The sequence below is a fragment of the Erythrolamprus reginae genome, chromosome 1 (assembly GCF_031021105.1).
Source record: "Erythrolamprus reginae isolate rEryReg1 chromosome 1, rEryReg1.hap1, whole genome shotgun sequence".
Lineage (NCBI taxonomy): Eukaryota > Metazoa > Chordata > Lepidosauria > Squamata > Dipsadidae > Erythrolamprus > Erythrolamprus reginae.
Genome location: NC_091950.1, coordinates 114884248 through 114904542, shown reverse-complemented (window position 1 = coordinate 114904542; position 20295 = coordinate 114884248). Strand labels below are relative to the sequence as shown.

The following is a 20295-nucleotide window of genomic DNA, read 5'->3' as shown; positions in this document are numbered from 1 at the left end:
ATATGACGTCATTGGGTGGGAAAAACCTTATAGGGAAAAAACCTGCGAAGTATTTTTTAATTATTTTTGAAAAACCGTGGTATAGACTTTTCGCGAAGTTCGAACCCGCGAAAATCAAGGGAACACTGTACTCTCTCTCTCCCTCCCTCCCCCCCTCTCTCTCTCCCTCTCTCTCTCTCTCTCTCACACACACACTATTTTTGTTAAATAAGAATAGGTTGAGAGGAGGGGAAATAAAAACAGGAAATATGGCAATAATTTGTATTCCAGAATAACCAATCTACAAATGATGAAACAATATTTCATAGTTAGAATTTTTTTAAAATAAATTCTTAAAATTTAGAATGACTTTTGGTATTATACTTATATCTTTTACCTTTAAATTTATGCATTAATGGCAAAATACTTCCCAGCAGTAAATAGTATACTATCCCAAAGGGCTACTGTAAGCACAATTTTGTAGAATCAAAAACAAAACAGAATAGTGTTTATTTCTATTCCATGTACAGTGCCTTTTTCTGACCTTGCTTTTGCTAATACAAATTTTAACAATGTAAAATTCTTCTGAAAGAACTTCAGAATTCTCTGAAAACAAAAACTAATAAAATGATGGCAAGACATGATGATGATGAAAAGAATGAGACTATACAAAACATTGAAAATAGATATTTCGCAAAGTAACATATTTTTCAGAGTATAATACACACGCACACACACACACACACACAAAGAGGGTGAAAATTTGGGTGTGTCTTATACTGTAGCCAAAAATGCGAGGCAGGGAGGAGGCGATGGTTTATGGCAATCCCTGCAGCCTGGAACAGCTGATTGGGGGTATTCCGGGAAGCCGATCCACTCGCCAATCTGCTGCTCATGCTGAATCAGGCTGCAGTAATGTACTGAAGCTGACCCGGCTGTTCGCTATTTGGTGCAAGGACATGTCAGAGTTTGCAGCAGCAATCATGTTCAGAAAGCACACACAAGTAACTGATTCAGTAGGATTCAATAACTTCTCTTTACATATAATATAGCACATGAAGTTAATATACAATATCAAAAGCAGGTTTTCCAGCGTGGTAGTAAATACAAGCAGAGGAGAGGAGTTTCAGTTTCAGTTTCACAGCACACTAGTATTAGAGCTCAGCACAGACTCAGAGCTGCAGAGCTAAGCCATGTCCAGGCTCCTTGCTGTCTCCTTGCTGCTCACACAACAAATACTGTTTCAGTTTCTAAACAGCCTTCAATTCTTTCACACACTTAGAGCAGAGGTCCCCAACCGCCGGTCCGCGGACCGGGACCGGGCCGTTGGAGCTTTTCAGCCGGTCCGCGGCGCCAGGGCCCCCTCGGCCTTTCCGCATCACCAGCGGCGCTCCCCCCGCCAGCCAGCCAAGCCCCGCGCCCGCCGGAACCGGCTCCTCGCTCTCCCCCCGCCGCCCGCCGCGTTTGCAGGAGGTGGGGAGGGTTGGGCGGCCCGCCAAGGCCAGGAGGGACGCCGCTGCCCCCCCCCCCTCCTTCCCTCTCTCCGCCCGCCGCTGCGCCTCCTTGACAACGAGAGGAAATGCCGGCAAAGGCTTTCCTCAGCGGAGGCCGGCGAAGGTGATATTGAATGTCGGGGGAGAACGGGTATTTGCACGCGCTCCCTATCTCCCTGCTAGCCCACTCGGAATATTCAAAATAAGAAAAACCTTTGCCGGCGAAGGCTTTTCTTATTTTGAATATTCCGAGTGGGCTAGCAGGGGGATAGGGAGCGCTTGCAGCCGCCCGTTCTCCCCCGACATTCAATATCACCTTCGCCGGCCCCGCCTCTCCTCCAAACCCCTTTGCTGAGAGCCCGGGGCGAAAGTGCTCTCGCAAAGGTGAGGCGGGCAGGGCGTGCGCGCGTCATCGCTGAGAAGAATGGAGAGAGAACGAGAGTGAGTGAGAGCAACAGACAGCAAGATAGAGAGAAAGTGAGAAAGAGAGAGTGAGAAAGGGGGGGGGAGAGAAAGAGATAGCAAGAGAGAGAACAAGAGAGAGAAAGAGCGTGAGAAAGAAAACAAGAAAGAGTGAGAGAGAGAGAAAGCAAAAGAGACAGAAAGAAAACAAGAGAGAGAAAGTGAGAAGAAGAGAGAGAAAGAGGGGGAGAGAGAGAGAAAGAGAGAGGGGGGGAGAGAGAGAAAGAGAGGGAGAGGGAGAAAGAGAGAGGGAGAGGGGGGAGAGATAGCAAGAGAGGGAGAGAGGGAAAGGGGGAGAGAGGGGGAGAGAAAGAGAGAGGGAGAGAGAGAGGAGATAAAGGAAGAGGAGAGAGAGAAAGGAAGAGAAAGAAAGAAAGAGGGATAGAAAGAGAGAGAGAGTGAGAGATGCTCAGTGAGCCTTTCTTTGAAGTTGCCTTTCTTTCTTTCTCTTTCTTGCTTTCTTTCTTGCTCTTTTTCTTTCTCTCTTTTACCTTCCCTTCCTCTATTTCTTCTTTTCTTTCTCCTTCCTACCTTCTTCCCTTACTCTCCCCTTTCATAAGTTTCCTTGCTTCCTTCCTCTGTTCCTGTCCCTTCCCCCTTTCTTTCTTTCTTTCTTTCTTTCCTTCCTTTCCTCCCTCCATTTCTTGCTTTCCTTTTCCTTCCTCCCTTCCTTCCTCCCTCATTCCCTTCTTTCACTCCTTCCTCTCTTACTCTCCCCTTTCACACCTTTCCTTGCTTCCTTTGCACCCTTCTTTTGTTCCTGTCCCTTCCCTCTTTCCTTCCTTCCTTCCCACCCTCCGTCCATTCATTCACCCATTCCTCTCTTGATCGCCCCTTTTACGGCGCCGCTGACAGCTAGCTCTCCCCCCCCCCACACCCCACCGGGCCATGGAAAACTGGTCTAGCTTAAAGCCGGTCCCTGGTGCAAAAAAGGTTGGGGACCTCTGACTTAGAGGACACTAGCTAGATAAACTTTTCCCTTCAAAAACTAAGGTATGTCTAGCTTGAGCAAAATGTCCCTAAAATTCCATTAGCCACTGCATTTGATGTGTTTTGGCATGGAGTAGTTAAGTCATTTTCTAGCAAGAAACTGATAAAGGTCTGTTGCTGCAGTTAATTCTTGCAGGACTCTTACTTGGACTTTTCAGTGGGTGAATCTCATTTAATACTTAAGAACATGATAGCTCCTGTTACAAGAAATGTATGTATGTATGTATGTATGTATGTATGTATGTATGTATCTCTACTTAAGAACTTAATTTGTTCCGTGACCAGGTTCTTAAGTAGAAAGGTTTGTAAGAAGAAGCAATTTTTCCCATAGGAATCAATGTAAAAGCAAATAATGTGTGCGATTGGGGAAACCACTGGGAGGGTGGAGGCCCTGTTCCCTCCCAGGAGATTCCTAAAGAGGCCCCAAGGAGGCTTCTCCCCGCCTTTTCTGGCCCTGTTTCCTCCCAGGAGATTCCTAAAGAGGCCCCAAGGAGGCTTCTCCTCGCCTTTTCTGGCCCTGTTTCCTCCCAGGAGATTCCTAGAGAGGCCCTAATGAGGCTTCTTCCTGCCTTTTCCTGCCCTGTTTCCTCCCAGGAGATTTCTAGAGAGGCCCCACGGAGGCTTCTCCCTGCCTTTTCCAGTTAGTTTCAGAGGCTCAGGTTTGTAAGTGGAAAATGGTTCTTGAGAAGAGGCAATAAAATCTTGAACACCCCGGTTCTTATCTAGAACAGTTCATCAGTAGAGGCGTCCTTAGGTAGAAGTACCAGTGTATTGGAAAGGTTGGTCCCATATATAGCAATACATTTGGACTTGCTTTTTTATTTGCTAATTTACCATGAATAATCAATTGTATTTGTATGGATGGTCTTGATCATTTATTGAATTTTAGCTAAACTCTTGAAGTCAACAATAACACTGATTTCATGCTTTTCTTTTTGGGGATACGTCACAATATGAAAAGTGTACAAAAGTGTAAAAGTTGTATGTGTGTTTCCACACTGTAAAGACATTGCTTCATATGTTGCCTTTAATTCAAATCTTTCATAATTGTGGGTCTTTGTTTCCCTGAGTGAAGGTTGCAAGGAAGCATCACATGTGCATGTGCACGCTTGTTGGGGCCGCACTCTGGAAAAGCTAAACTTCCAGGTTCTAGGATGCATGCCCGACAATCAGCTGGCTGGCACATATGCGCAGACTAGCTTTCGGCACTGCCGTACGTGTGAAGGGATTGTGCTCTGGAAAATCCAAACTTCCAGGTTCTCGTGTGCATACATTCCCAACAATCCGCTGGCCGCATGCGAGAAGGACAGCTGAGATGCATCCGACAATCAAGTTGTTGGCACTGCCACATGCATGAAGGACAACTGATCATCACATGTGCATGTGTGCCAGAAACACATTGGGCACACCATTCTTTCTTTCCTTCCTTCCTTCCTTCCTTCCTTCCTTCCTTCCTTCCTTCCTTCCTTCCTTCCTTCCTTCCTTCCTTCCTTTCTTTCTTTCTTTGTTTAGCCACCCATGAAGAGCACTTTTTAACAGAGCCAGCTTATTGCCCACAATCCGAGTCTTCATTTTACCCACCTCGGAAAGATGGAAGGCTGAGTCAACCTTGACCCGTTGATGAGATTTGAACCGCTGATTTACAGATCTACAGTCAGTTTCAGTGGCCTGCAGTATAGCACTCTACCTGCTGCGCCACCCCGGCTCTTACATGTCATAGATTTCCCATCATGGATCTAAGACCTCTGTAATAGAAGGCTATAGTCCTTGAAAATGAACATTACAGTTACAGTTGCTTTGAAAAAATGTATTTGATTTGCATGTTCATAGATATAGAAACAAAGTCTTGATTAAGTCTATGCTTTTGTAGTCATGTAACAATCCAGCATTCACAAGAGCAGGAGGCTTTGTTGCTAAATCTTAAACATTATTCAAGGCACTCTGAAAAATGCGTTGAAAGGGGTTTTGTTTTTGTTTTTAAATAAAGGCTGCTATTTAATGCATGGGTTTAGCTTCTACAATAGTTTTCTGTCTTACCCGTGTGCTCTTTCCTCCATTCTCTTCGTTAAATAGAGAAAGGGCAGAGATGCATGCAAATATTTGTGCGCTCTGTGCTTTATGGAAAGGCTGTTCTTTATTTTACAAAAAGGTCATGTGTTCCCTTTTCAGCAGTTCTGTTCAGTTCAGGGCATTCTCTGTTATTACATCCCAAATGTAAAACTGAAATAGATACTCTCACACCATAGTTACAGGGCAGTGCTGTAACTGAACAATCCTGAAAATGCATATTTAATGCTCTGTCCTGTAATTTTTGTTCTGCAAATGGGAGTGATCTCCCTCCCTAGTAATCATTGTGCATTGTGCATTTAACTTGGAATGGCGACCATTTTTGTTTTGTTGGTTTATTACTGTTATTACATGGATGTTTCTTTTCAAGATGGGTTTGAGGTACATGTAGGTTATGGGAAGAATATAATTTGAAAATGTTATTCCCAAATTATTTGTTCAAGCTATTAATAGAAAAAAAAACTGCTTTTCTTCAGAGGTCTTTTATATGTAATATTTGTACAGTATATCTCATAAATGTATACGTATTTCAGGGTGAAATAATACAAAAAACAAGTGTTTATACACATATATGCTGATAAATGTAAACATAGAATCAAACAGAAAATGACAATAGAGTGCATGAAAATTCTTATGTCTGAGAGGTGGCTAATGATGATTTTACTATATTTAAGTAACCTTTGTAGTGTTAATTTGATTTTCAACTTCTGAGTATGCTGGCTTTTAAAGAATAAACACTGTTCCAGATATGGCTGAATTTCAGTTCTTCAATTCTTGCTTAATAACAACCTTAAAGACCTTCAGCTGTATTGTTTTGCACAATTGAACCAGGCGAGATATCTGATAAATCCAGTACCGTATTTTCCGGCGTATAAGACGACTTTTTAACCCCTGAAAATCTTTTCCAAAGTGGGGGGTCGTCTTGTACGCCGGATATAGGACAGTGGCGCCGATATTTGCGATCGCTGGGAGGGGCGGAGAACACCGCCTCCCAGCTGAGCGAGCCTGCGCTGCGCTCAGGCTCGCCCACACGCTGCCTTCGGCAGCACAAGCGTGCCTGTCCGGCCGGGGAAGAATCGCCCCTGCCGGACGTCAGTTTCAGCTGGGGGGGGCGAGAACACCGCCTCCCAGCTGGGCGAGCCTGCGCTCCGCTCAAGACTCGCCCACGTTACCCTGGCCTTCTGCGGACTTTGCTTCGGCAGCACCAAGCGTGCCTGTCCGGCCGGGGAAAAATCGCCCCCGGCCGGACGTCAGTTTCAGCTGGGGGGGGGCCAGAACACCGCCTCCCAGCTGGGCGAGCCTGCGCTCCGCTCAGACTCGCCCACACGCTGCCTTCGGCAGCACAAGCGTGCCTGTCCGGCCGGGGAAGAGTCGCCCCGGCCGGACATCAGTTTCAGCTGGGGGGGGCCAGAACACCGCCTCCCAGCTGGGCGAGCCTGCGCTCCGCTCAGACTCGCCCACACGCTGCCTTCGGCAGCACAAGCGTGCCTGTCCGGCCGGGGAAAAAATCGCCCCGGCCGGACGTCAGTTTCAGCTGGGGGGGGGGGCAGAACACCGCCTCCCAGCTGGGCGAGCCTGCGCTCCGCTCAGACTCGCCCACACGCTGCCTTCGGCAGCACAAGCGTGCCTGTCCGGCTGGGGAAGAATCGCCCCTGCCGGACGTCAGTTTCAGCTGGGGGGGGGCGAGAACACCGCCTCCCAGCTGGGCGAGCCTGCGCTCCGCTCAGACTCGCCCACACGCTGCCTTCGGCAGCACAAGCGTGCCTGTCCGGCCGGGGAAAAATCGCCCCGGCCGGACGTCAGTTTCAGCTGGGGGGGGGGGCCAGAACACCGCCTCCCAGCTGGGCGAGCCTGCGCTCCGCTCAGACTCGCCCACACGCTGCCTTCGGCAGCACAAGCGTGCCTGTCCGGCCGGGGAAGAGTCGCCCCGGCCGGACATCAGTTTCAGCTGGGGGGGGCCAGAACACCGCCTCCCAGCTGGGCGAGCCTGCGCTCCGCTCAGACTCGCCCACACGCTGCCTTCGGCAGCACAAGCGTGCCTGTCCGGCCGGGGAAAAATCGCCCCGGCCGGACGTCAGTTTCAGCTGGGGGGGGGCAGAACACCGCCTCCCAGCTGGGCGAGCCTGCGCTCCGCTCAGACTCGCCCACACGCTGCCTTCGGCAGCACAAGCGTGCCTGTCCGGCCGGGGAAGAATCGCCCTGGCCGGACGTCAGTTTCAGCCTGGGGGGGGGGCCAGAACACCGCCTCCCAGCTGGGCGAGCCTGCGCTCCGCTCAGACTCGCCCACACGCTGCCTTCGGCAGCACAAGCGTGCCTGTCCGGCCGGGGAAGAATCGCCCCGGCCGGACGTCAGTTTCAGCTGGGGGGGGCGAGAACACCGCCTCCCAGCTGGGCGAGCCTGAACGGAGCGCAGGCTCGCTCACACACTGCCTGTCCGGCCGGGGAAGAATCGCCCCGACCGGACGTCAGTTTCAGCTGGGGGGGCGCGAACACCGCCTCCCAGCTGGGCGAGCCTGCGCTCCGCTCAGACTCGCCCACACGCTGCCTTCGGCAGCACAAGCGTGCCTGTCCGGCCGGGGAAGAATCGCCCCGGCCGGACGTCAGTTTCAGCTGGGGGGGGGCGAGAACACCGCCTCCCAGCTGGGCGAGCCTGAACGGAGCGCAGGCTCGCTCACACACTGCCTGTCCGGCCGGGGAAGAATCGCCCCGACCGGACGTCAGTTTCAGCTGGGGGGGCGCGAACACCGCCTCCCAGCTGGGCGAGCCTGAATGGAGCGCAGGCTCGCTCAAACGCTGCCTGTCCGGCCGGGGAAGAATCGCCCCGGCCGGACGTCAGTTTCAGCTGGGGGGGGCGAGAACACCGCCTCCCAGCTGGGCGAGCCTGAACGGAGCGCAGGCTCGCTCACACACTGCCTGTCCGGCCGGGGAAGAATCGCCCCGACCGGACGTCAGTTTCAGCTGGGGGGGCGCGAACACCGCCTCCCAGCTGGGCGAGCCTGAATGGAGCGCAGGCTCGCTCAAACGCTGCCTGTCCGGCCGGGGAAGAATCGCTCCGGCCGGACGTCAGTTTCAGCTGGGGGGGCGCGAACACCGCCTCCCAGCTGGGCGAGCCTGCGCAAAGCGCAGGCTCGCCCACACGCCGCCGTCCGTGCCTCAGTTCCGTGAGAGAGGGGGGGAGAGAAAGAGATAGCAAGAGAGGGAGAGAGAGGGGGGGTTAGCAACAGAGGGACAGAGAGAAAGAGAGAGGGGGGATAGCAACAGAGGGAGAAAGAGAAGGAGAAAGAGAGAGGGAGAGGGGGCAGAAAGAGAAAGAAAGAGATAGCAAGAGAGGGAGAGAGAGGGGGGGTTAGCAACAGAGGGACAGAGAGAAAGAGAGAGGGGGGATAGCAACAGAGGGAGAAAGAGAAGGAGAAAGAGAGAGGGAGAGGGGGCAGAAAGAGAAAGAAAGAGATAGCAAGAGAGGGAGAGAGAGGGGGGGTTAGCAACAGAGGGACAGAGAGAAAGAGAGAGGGGGGATAGCAACAGAGGGAGAAAGAGAAGGAGAAAGAGAGAGGGAGAGGGGGCAGAAAGAGAAAGAAAGAGATAGCAAGAGAGGGAGAGAGAGGGGGGGGTTAGCAACAGAGGGACAGAGAGAAAGAGAGAGGGGGGATAGCAACAGAGGGAGAAAGAGAAGGAGAAAGAGAGAGGGAGAGGGGGCAGAAAGAGAAAGAAAGAGATAGCAAGAGAGGGAGAGGGAGAAAGATAGAGGGGTGAAAGCAACAGAGGGAGAGAGAGAAAGAGAGAGGGAGAGAGGGGGGAAAGAAAGAGAGAAAGAGATAGCAAGAGAGGGAGAGAGAGAAAGAGAGAGGGAGAGAAAGAGATGGCAAGAGAGGGAGAGAAAGATAGAGGGGAGATAGCAACAGAGGGAGAGAGAAAGAGAGAGGGAGAGAGGGGGGAAAGAAAGAGAGAAAGAGAGAGCAAAAGAGGGGGAGAGAGAAAGAGAGAGGGAGAGAAAGAGATGGCAAGAGAGGGAGAGAGAGAGGGAGAGAGGGGAGACAGAAAGAGAGAGAAAGAGATAGTAAGAGAAGGAGAGAGGGGGGGAGAGAAAGAGAGAAAGCAAAAAAAAGAGAGAGAAAGAGAGATAGCAAGAAAGAAAGAGAGGGAGAGAGAGGGGAAGAGAGAAAGACTTTGATCTTTTCCCCAGGTATTTTTGTACCTACTTGACCAACATTATTAGTGGTTGCAAAATTGAATGTATGAACTTGTTCATTTCAATAAAAAGAGCCAGGGAAATGATTGAATGTTAAACTGGATGCATTTATTTCTGCCTGTTTGTATTTGTTCTTATGTTTAACCATTGAAAATGTACTTTTCCTCCAAAAAGAATCATCTTTTCATATTTCTTAGGCAACATTTTAAAATAACTTTAAAAGCTGAGGTCATATTATTCACCCTGCTCTGTATCATAGCACACTGCACAGTACTGAAAATTGGCAGGGTCACTAATGGTAAACCCGACAAGTTAAAATCTGTTTAAGTGACATTGCAAGAGGATAAAGACAAGTGCGGAAAGAGGAAAAAATGGATGGGCTGTTTGGATTGCGATATCATGATATCACATACAGATTCTCATTCCATAATAGATTCTCACATAGGTGTCAGCATGCTGCATGTTAGACTGAAAGATACCTGCAGAATAGATGGTAGGAGAAAGGAAAATAGCCAGGTTCACCTTTTTGTGTTGACAAATTATGATGAGTTATAATAATAAACTTAATTGTGGTGAGGAGAAATATGAGAGGCAGACAAGACAGATAGACAGAGACATATGGAGAGATAGACAGAAGAGTGCTCCCACTTGGCTCTCTCTCTCTAAATAATTCATTCATAATTTTAACAATAAGATCTTCATCATTAGTAATTAAAATATTGTGTTATCATGTTCAGAAATGATTTTTTTCTCAATGCAAGTACATCATAGACCTAGACTCAGTCAGGTCTATGATGTACAGAAGAGGGGTAGCCTTATACGGCGAGTATATCTCAAATTCTATATTTTAACTGGAAAGTTAGGGGGTCGTCTTATACGCCCAGTCGTCTTATACGCCGGAAAATACGGTACATATGTAGAATTTCCTTTAAAATAGACTCATACATTATATATCTAATTAAATGCCACACATGGACACCTATGTGCATGCTTACACGCATGCTCATATACACACTGGGTACTGACATACTGTTGGAGCTGTCCCAAGCTATACTTAAATATCAGTGATGTAGCTTTTCACTTTTGTAACTAAAAGATAAAGATTTCCTCAATTGACATCAGCTCCGTGTGACTATAAAGAAGGTTTATAGAAGTGTTTTTCCATTGCTTTCTTTCAGGATGTTATTTCAATCTCCCTATTCAGACGAACAAATCTAATGACAGGTTGTGGCAGTATCATAATATCTCCAATAACTGTTCATTATATGTATTCCTTTGCCCTTTTGTTAAAAAACTAAACATATTTAGTGATTCCTTGGTATTCAATTCCTTATATTGAATTTGATACTCAACATATTTTAACATGAAAGTTTCGTCCTGATACTCATCTTTTGTTTGGTAGTTAACGCACAAGCTAGAACTTGTTGGTGTCTGTTTTCTTGTGAGTCACTACATTATTCTTAATGGGAAAAATTGTTTGGTACTTATCTTTTTTGGTACTCATTGCGCTTCCTAGAACCAATTAATGTAGCAAGGTACTGTTATAATCAAAACATTTTTAATCATTAGTCATGATAATACCTATTGTTTTTGTGGCTTTTCGTTTAGCAAAATGGTTATGTGTCTTAATTTTATGCTTGGAAATGTACACCTGCATTTGAGTTCATACAAGCTATTCTCTCTTTGCTCGGCCAGTATTAACTATCTCGTTGTCTATTCCCAGTGAAATATTCCAGCACTTTCATATGCTGATACTAATTTGTTGAAGATTCATTTTGTTTCTTCTGATCCTTTCTACTACAATTCTTTTAAAACTTGTGATTAATTTCCCTTGTCTTTGGCAACTTTTTATATCTTGGAAGGAAGTACATACCCATTGCTGATTTTAAAATCAATAGTTTTAAAAGTCAACATGAAATATATAATTTGTTAGATACAAATAATCTTCCATTAACAATGGTAATTGGGTCCAGAATTTCCATCAATGTGGATGTCACATGACTGCACTGATTAACAGCAGTTTCTACAGTCCCCAGTTATTGTCATGAGGCAAGGGTAGTGTGGCTTCTTAAGTGAGGACCTCATGTGACTATTACTTCCTGCTATTTTAATTATTAAAATCAATCCAGTAAGAAACATCACAAATTTATGATCACAGGGACACATTGCTGAATGAGTGGTTGTTAAATGAGATCTACCTGTAAACATACGTGATAATAGGAACCATTGTCTAATAAGAATCACATCCAATTATTTAGTATTCCAGGTCCCAAAATAACAAATTTATCCACCCAGTTTTCCAGTCATCCAGTATTTGTAGAGAACTTTCAAAGAAAAAAAGTAGGTATGAATGTTGGGTTTTTTTTAAATTAGCAATCTTGCACAGTAGATGGTATGCAATGATGTTCAAATCCTCCAAGAGCAACCTATTTTAAACTGTTTTTAGAGGTTCTAGTATTATTTGGATGTTTTATGTTTTTGGTTATGAGCCACCTAGAGTCCCTAGGGCAGTGATGACGAACCTTTTTTTTCCTTGGGTGCCAAAAGTACTTGCACACACATTATTGCACATGCATGAGTGCCCACTCCCATAATTCAATGCCCTCTCCAGGTTCCAAAGGCTTCCCTGGAGCCTGAGGAGGGAAAAACTGCCCTCCCCAATCCCCCCAGAGGCTCTCTGGAAGCCAAAATCACCCTCCCAGAGCCTCTGTGCAAGCCAAAAATCAGCTGGCTGGCACATACATGCACGTTGGAGCTGAGCTAGGGCAAAAGCTTGCTTGCCAGCAGATATGGCTCCGCATGCCATAGATTCACCATCACTGCCCTAGGGAGTTGGATGGCATATTGAATGAATGAATGAATGAATGAATGAATGAATGAATGAATGAATGAATGAATGAATATTTCTGCTTCCTGAAAATAGTAATTATAACATCTTTTTATCTACCTACTCTGTTATTTGAAGTGCATATGGCAACTCTTGTCTATTTTTGTCAGCAACTCGGTTTAAATTGTCTAATGCAGTCCTGCAGTCTATGTTACCTTCCGAATCCAATTTGCTAAGATCTACATCTTTCCGTTCTTTTTTTGTCCTTGGGTTATTTGAAATTATCTGAATGCTTGTTTCCTTTATGTCTTCTTGCTTCCTTGTGTGTGTAGAGTAACTTGTTAAACTGAGTGAATGCTAATTTCTTTCTGAACTAATTCTTCCTTGTTGCCTATAGATGTGATTCTGCTTGTTAAGCTAATTTTATTCCCTATTATTTGTGATTTTTGACTGCAAGTTTGAGCTAATTTACCCTGAATTAGTGAATCAGAAATAATTACTTACTTAAGTGACAAAACTAACGGTGCATGAATCTGCTGTATATGAGTTTCATTCCAGTTAAAACATCCTTTAAACAAACGGCTGGCTCTACATGTGTAAACATATGAGTGCATACACGTGGAATAAAGGATGTTGGGGCATGATCACAAGGCCCATAAATTCAGTCTCTTAATTAGAATAGAATTTTATTGGCCAAGTGTGATTGGACACACAAGGAATTTATCTTGGTGCATATGCTCTCAGCGTACATAAAAGAAAAAGATACATTTGTCAAGAATCATGTGGTACAACACTTAATAATTGTCATAGGGGTCAAATAAGTGATGAAGAAAGTAATATTAATAAAAATCTTAGGATACAAGCAACAAGTTACAGTCATACAGACCTAAGTGGGAGGAAAAGGATGATAGGAATGATGAGAAAAACTAGTAGAAATAGAAGTGCAGAAATAGAATTAGCCATTTAATCAAATGAAACATTCAGAAAAACCAAGCATTGTCAACAGAAGGTATTTAAATTCTTAGTCAAACTAGTTGCAACTTTGAAAATATAGGTTTATAATCCTGAAATTGCCTATGAATGTAAGTTTACCATAAAAAATTATAGCTGGAAAAAATGTGAACACAGACAAACATTGTGTTACTTGGCAGTACCTCTCTCTTTCTCAGGCTGTTATTCTTGTATCTCTCTTTAGCAGTTTCCTATCTTTCAGCCTTTTCTTTCCTTCCCACTCCTTCTGAGCCCTTGATCAGTTGCTATCACTCTTGTCCAGCCTCTTGCAGGCCACCACATTTCTTAGGAGGTACATTAGCACAATATGTAATAATACAGAAAATGTTTGAGATATTGTCAGTAGCATTAGCATTCATCATGCAGAAAGTTTCAGGTATGTTAGAAATAACTATGGCTGAATCATGGATTTGGGAAATCCTTGTATAGACGCATTAGTCATAAATTCAGTGGAGTCTTTGTTAGAAAATTATTGAGGAAACTTGAATGTCAACCTGAACACTTTTTTCTACCGCCTCCCAGTTGACTTAAAAGATCAATGTAAAGTATGAGTACAGGGCCCTTAACTTCTAAATCCTTCATGGCACACAGTAGTGAATAAAGCATTTATATCTTATGGAATACAGAATCTCTTTCTAATTTGCCAATTTCATGGCTTTCTGAAGCACAACTGGAATTGGAATAATATCATATTCTGACCTTAAAACCAAAGATTTTGGAATGTGGATCTTACTTAATTCATTTCTCACGTATTGTAGCACCAAAGGTTATTCTAGTTGTTTAAAAACACCTCCCCCTGAAGTAATGAATCAACAATTGCAATTGTGGCATGTATAATAGAGAAGGAAATAGACCTATACAAAACTACCCGTTGAAAAAATAATAGCAACTAACTCAGAGGCCTTTGAGCACAAAATAATTACACATATCCTGCAGGGCAGAGGGGAAATTGCCTCTGTATATTCATAGGCAGGCAGATTTATCATGGGAATGCCAAATCCTTCCATCTAGTTATACCTCTGGGATACAAGTCAAGGAATTTCATCACATACACTTTTTGCCATTGTGTTTGCATGAAACTAAAGCTATGAGCAATTACCATAGTGCATCTCATAAGAGAGAAATACAAATGTTTATGTTTGAAGATGTAAACCATAGTTAGCTATCCTGAGCCAATAGGAGTTAGCCTGCCCTTACCTAGAGGCAGCGGTGGGCTACTAGCCGGAACGCGATATTGCACTCGCCGTAAATGCTTGTAAATGCTTGCGGGGCCAGCACAATTTTGCTTCTGCATCTGTGGAGGTAGCAAAATTGTGCATGGAGCTACAGGTGCGCCCATATTTTGTGGGTTTTTTGGCTTCCGCGCATGCCAAAACACGGGTGCACCTGTGGTTCTGTGCGTGATTTTGCAAAATCATGCTGGCCCCACAAGCACTTACGAGCTGCGGCAGCGAGCACAATTTAGTGTCCCGTCTAGTAGCCCACCACTGCCTAGAAGTAAGAAAAAGGAAGCTCCGGACCATGTACTGTACCCATCTTTCCTTGTTCAGCCTCATCTGAACAATATTACATGGCTAAAGTAACATCATGAGGATTAAGTTGGCTGATCACCACGTTTCTTTCTTGGTTTCAGTGTGGTAGCCTGCCAACCACATCTGGACTAATAGCAATTAATGATTAAGTAACAATTAGGCCACAATTGCAGGGACATCTGAGGCTTTGTGATATCAGAATAGTGGACAACTGGATTATCAAAGCTCTGCCCCCTTTTTATATTGTGTGTGTGTGTGTGTGTGTGTGTGTGTGAGAGAGAGAGAGAGAGAGAAAAGGGGTGGGACTACTGTCACCTATTTGCCTTTTTGATGTTGTTGACCTTCTGTAAGATTGATTCAGAAATTGGATTAGGATAGCTGCAAAGTAAAGTCCCTATTAGTTTTTCATGCCAGTGATTTTTTTTAAAATAAAGAATGAGGAGTCTTACCCAGAAGTCTTGGCAATCCAGCCATTGCATTTCAACATCACATGTGTCCATTGTTTGTGTTGTGTTAAAACTCTCTGACTCATGTTGCATTGCTCTTAGGTGTTTAAACACAGTGATGGCAAATCATTAATGCTTGCAATGCCAAAAATTCAAAAAATGCATAACATGACTCTGCTAGCAAGTCACCCAGCCTCCCTCCACCCAATAAAGGAATAGCAATTTTTAACACATTAAAGTATTTTTTAAAATATACAATTTTTTTTTTAAAAAATACACAACCCCAAACATATGTCAATAAAGACATATCAGATAATTTATTAATATCAAATTTAAGTAAAAAAACACTCATTTTTGATAATCTGGAAGCTGCACAAGAACATGACACTCTGCACAACTTCTGTTATATTAGAATGGGGTGTATTTTCAAGAATAGTAGTTGTCAGGTGAATACTGAAGTGTCACCCAAAATATTAGGTATGACATATCATTTTTGACACAAATGCCCTAGGTTCAATATCACTGTGTTAGTGCATCATGTCTTCAATCCTTGTTTTGTTTGTAAATAAAAATGTTCATTATTGGTTGTCATACACTGGGACAATCAGCTCTTATTACAAATGGGACCAAGAATCTTGTCTGAATTAGTTTTCTCAGTTACATTCTTATTGTAAATTATATGAATTTTCCTTACAAATAAACAATTCCAGTTTTCCAAATTCATTTTAATTAGAATTTCTTACTGGCATTTTTGCAGAAAGTGAGAGACTGCCTCCCTGCTCTTTTAACACAAAATATTTTCACCCATTTTTGCCTAGATCATAACATATGCTTAGCAATATTAAATCAAAAACCCATTTTCAAATGTAAAAAAACTATGATCCAAGTAATTCCAGTGAAACTTCATGAGCAATTAACAAAAATTCTTTATGAATTTAAAATTGTTTGGGAGCAAACAGCTGTTAATGTATTTGTACAATACAGTGTAACAGTTGTGTACCAGCGTGAAGAATAGGGTGACCTGTTCTTTTGTTCTCACTGAAATCTAAATCTGTTCCAGAATCTCAGTTTTACTGCCTTTGTTCTGGGAGAAAAATACCATGCTGACTTTCCAACAAGCTTCTTTTTCTTTGCAATACACGAGAACAGTATAAAGCAAATGTCTTTAATTAGTAACAATACATAATCATTAAGAGCAACCCCAAATGGCCTTATTTTAATCTCTGGGTACTTTGGCTTGTTTTCACATACAGTATTTTGTAATTGTTCATGAGACTTTTGCAGAAGATGCTTTATTATGTATACTCAGCAGGGATGCACAAACAGAAAATTGGCTTTTTAAAAAAAAAAATCTAAAACAAATTATCATTCATTTGGATGATTTTCTGAACCATTTCAGATTAGGCTGCAGTTTGGCAGAAACAAAAGTTAAAGAGTTGTTTAGTTGAATCCTGGAGTAATTGTGCAGAACAATATCAAAACTAATGCATGTTACTCATTCTATATCCTCTTTCCCTGGGCCGTTTGCACCATCATCCATAGAGGTGTACTTCCCAGTGTATTCATTGTTCCCCTTCAATCAGTCGACTACTATTTCCAATATCCCAGCATTGCGTATACCACTGCCCCACCTGGTGTATGGTCAATCAATCAGAATAGAGCTGGGAGGTTACGTGGAGGTCTTCTAATCCCAACTTCCTGCTCCAGCAGAAGACCCGATATAATTTCATTCAGACAAGTGACTGTCTAGTCTCTTCTTAAAAATCTCCATTTATGAAGCATCCACAACACCTGAAGGCAAGCTGTTCCACTAGTTAGTTGTTCTCATTGTTAGGACGGTTCTCCAATTCCAGGTTTCTACTCTCCTTGATTAGTTTCCCTCCATTGTTTCTTGTCTTGCCTTCTGGTGCTTTGGAAAATAAGTTGCTCCCCTCTTCTTTGTGACAGCCCCTCAAATACTGGAGCATTGCTATCCTATCACCTTTAGTCCTTCTTTCCTCTAGACTAGCCATACCCAGTTCCTTTAACAGTTTTGTCATATAAAACCCCATATAACTTAGGACCAGATTACTTACAGGACCGTCTCCTGCCTCATGCGTCCCAGCAGCCAATCAGATCCCACAGGATCAACCTCCTCTGGTTCTATCGGCTGAGCAGTGCCAGCTGATGGGACCGCGGGGAAGAGCGTTCTCTGTGATGACCCCGGACCTCTGGAATCAATTCCCACCGGAGTTTTGTACTGCCCAAACCCTCCTGGCCCTGCTCTTGCTCATCTTGCTCCAGCCAGTAGTGTGTCAGTGGAGTGGATGAGTGATGGGCAATTGTTTTTTTTAATATTGTGATGGTTTATAATGTATTTTGTTTTTACTTCTGTACTCTGCCCTGAGTCCATTGGAGAAGGGCGGCCTATAAATGTGAATGAATGAATGAATGAATGAATGAATGAATGAATGAATGAATGAATGAATGAATGAATGAGTTTTAGTCTACAGGCCTTTATTCAGCTTAGTTGCTTTTCTCTGCATTTTTTCCAAAGTCTCAACATCTTTTGTGTGACGTGGCAACCAAAACTGGATACAGTTTTCATCTAAGGATTTATTAAGTGGTAGTAATACTTCACATGATTTTGATTCTATATATCTCTGTTTTTACAACCAAAATTTTTAGCTTTTTTGGCTGCTGCCGCACATTGATGCCTCATATTAATTGACCGTCCAGAGAGAACTACAAAGTTCTTCTCATAGTTACTGTTTTTGAGCCAAGATTTATCTAATTTGTACTTGTACCTATGGTTTTTCTGCCTAAGTGTAAAACAGTGCTTTTCTCCACATTAAATTTAATTTTGTTAGATAGGGCCCATTTTTCAAGTCTTGTCAAAATCTTTCTGGATCCAGAGCTTATCTTCTGGGGTGTTGATTATTCTTACTAGTTTAGTGTCATCTGCAAATTTGATGAGTTCCCTTTCTATTCCATCATCTAAATCATTTATGAAGATATTGAGGAGTACTGGGCTTAAGATGGAACCTTGTGTTACTCCACTGCTTATTTCCTGGCATTTAGGTGTAGTACCATCAAGGACTACTTGTTGACTACGGTTTCTCAGCCAGTTGTAAATCCATCTGATGGTGATCTTCCTAACCCTCTCTACAGATAACTATTTTTTGTGTTTACATTGTCCTCAGCTGTGGTTTGACATCAGGTCTTGTACAAAATGTTTTGTCCATAATATTCAGCACATCTTACCATATTAAGAGATTTTGCAGTGTTGTTATCAGATCAGAGCTAGAGATAAGAAACTATTCATGAACTGGGCTATAAAGCAAACATTTAATAGCTACTAGACAAAGTAAAGTCTTCTTCCAGTTGAGCTCATCTCCTGATGATTTGATACAGTAGATATGTCCATGTAAGGATTTTGGCAATCATAAGATTCACAGTTGTCTTTTTCCCAAACATGATTCAGGATGTCTATACACAATGCTGAAAATGAATAAATTATGTTTAGTACTGCAGGCAACAAATGTTACTGTACTTGTATTTAGGTTGATGCAAAGTGATTTGACAAAAATTGAAAGATGAGCTACCAATCTGCAATTTGAACTTTTAAAATTATTAAAGTGAATTGAGCAGTCCAACTACTTAATTTGTGCCAATGCAGTTCAACTACAGTGTCAAATCTATATGTAAATTACAGGTCCTGTGTCAGTGTAAAAATAAAGAAATGCAAGGAAGTGGAAAATGGAGCTTTGAATACACTCTTCCAAATATATTTACAAAATATATTAATCATCAAACGAGTTCAGTTATCTGAACTTTGGTGCCGAATTTCCATTTTGACTGTTTCAAGGAATTCTTTCTATTGTGCATTCGTGGAAGAGATGCCCTCTCTCTTTTCCATCCAGACTGAATTGTCTCCACTAATCATAGAGATGACCATCTTACTTTTGCAATTTACATGGACTAAAGTAGGGTGGTAAAAGGAAACTATGAGTTCATAGTTCCCTCTAAGCTGAGCAGTGAGCAATCGCTCACTTAAAAATCATCATCAACTCAGAGTTTTCCAAACCTGCCCAGAAGCCGAGAGGGAAATTTTATTATTACTGTATTTCTGTGTCGCCCAGTCCCGAAGGGACTGCCGCTCAGACACTATACTTTTCCGCCCACCCCAAAAAAAATTTAGAGAGAACACTGTATGAGTTACTGATTTTTTTGAACCCATTCAGTCACCTGCTTACTTAAAGTGACTAATAGAATTATTAAATGTAATAGTATCTTGGCAGATCAACTTATTATATTAGAAGGTTTGATGTAAAGCAGATTAATAATATTAAGAGTTTAAATTATTTGATTCATTGGCCTGGGATAAGAAATTGCAGTTAAAGAGACTTGCTGTTTTTGTTACTCAGAAACACTTATAGCAAGAGATTAACTCAGGGCAATGGAGATTCTGCATTTATTTGTCAAAGATCTATTGCCTATCATTATAATACCAAATCAAAACTCAGATGCCAAATATAAATTTAAGATAGACTTTCAATTAGTCTAAGAATAGCGTATGTATCAGTGCATTAATGGAAAACATTTAATTATAATTTTTTATTGTTAGAATTAAGGTATTATGCTATAGCTTTAAAACAAACGTGATAAAAAGAATGTTTAACACCCATCTTTTCCTTCCTTAAAGACTGGCAATCATACAGGTTTAACATGATTGTGGTTTAGAACTACTTAGTTTTTTTCTACTCTTTATTTTTCATTCTGAATGAGGGCTAGATGGAGAAAATGGGCATTGTTGTATAATTATAAAACAGAAATAAATCATTCTTCCATGGCGGCACAAATTTATTTTCTTTCCTTCGTAGGACACCATGGTTTAATGGATGGGGTTTTAATCTACCCAGAGGTCAATCTTTGTTGGACAAGTGGAACCTTATTCCCGAAGGCATAGATATACTAATGACCCATGGGCCTCCTCTTGGTGAGTATCACAATTAAACTAAGATCACTCTCAGTGGGTATGCTTTAGCCCAGACATTAAGGGCATTCAGATAGATTGATATAGATTGATTAATACAAGGGCAAATGGGAGATAACAGATGACTTTTCAAGTCTACTGTATGCAGTGGTATTGTCAACTGAATTCTCTAAGTAAAACCTGATTCATGCATCAATTCCTTTTGCTGATTTGCAGTAACATTCTGGAAGGAAATTACACCTCCATTTTAAATAGCAATAGTACTTAGACCACTCCATAGTGCTTTACATCCAGTAGTGGACTGCTGCATAGACAGCCCAGTGT

General features: G+C 43.0%; 1 protein-coding gene across 1 annotated transcript in view; it reads left to right on the top strand.

Annotated features, from left to right (window-relative positions):
• The window catches only part of MPPED2 (metallophosphoesterase domain containing 2), a 174949-nt gene that overhangs the window by 135577 nt on the left and 19077 nt on the right, over positions 1-20295 (top strand). Inside the window, exon 5 of the mRNA XM_070762101.1 lies at positions 19859-19974. Coding sequence (XP_070618202.1) covers positions 19859-19974 — 116 coding nt within the window. The remainder of the gene's footprint in view (positions 1-19858; positions 19975-20295) is intronic.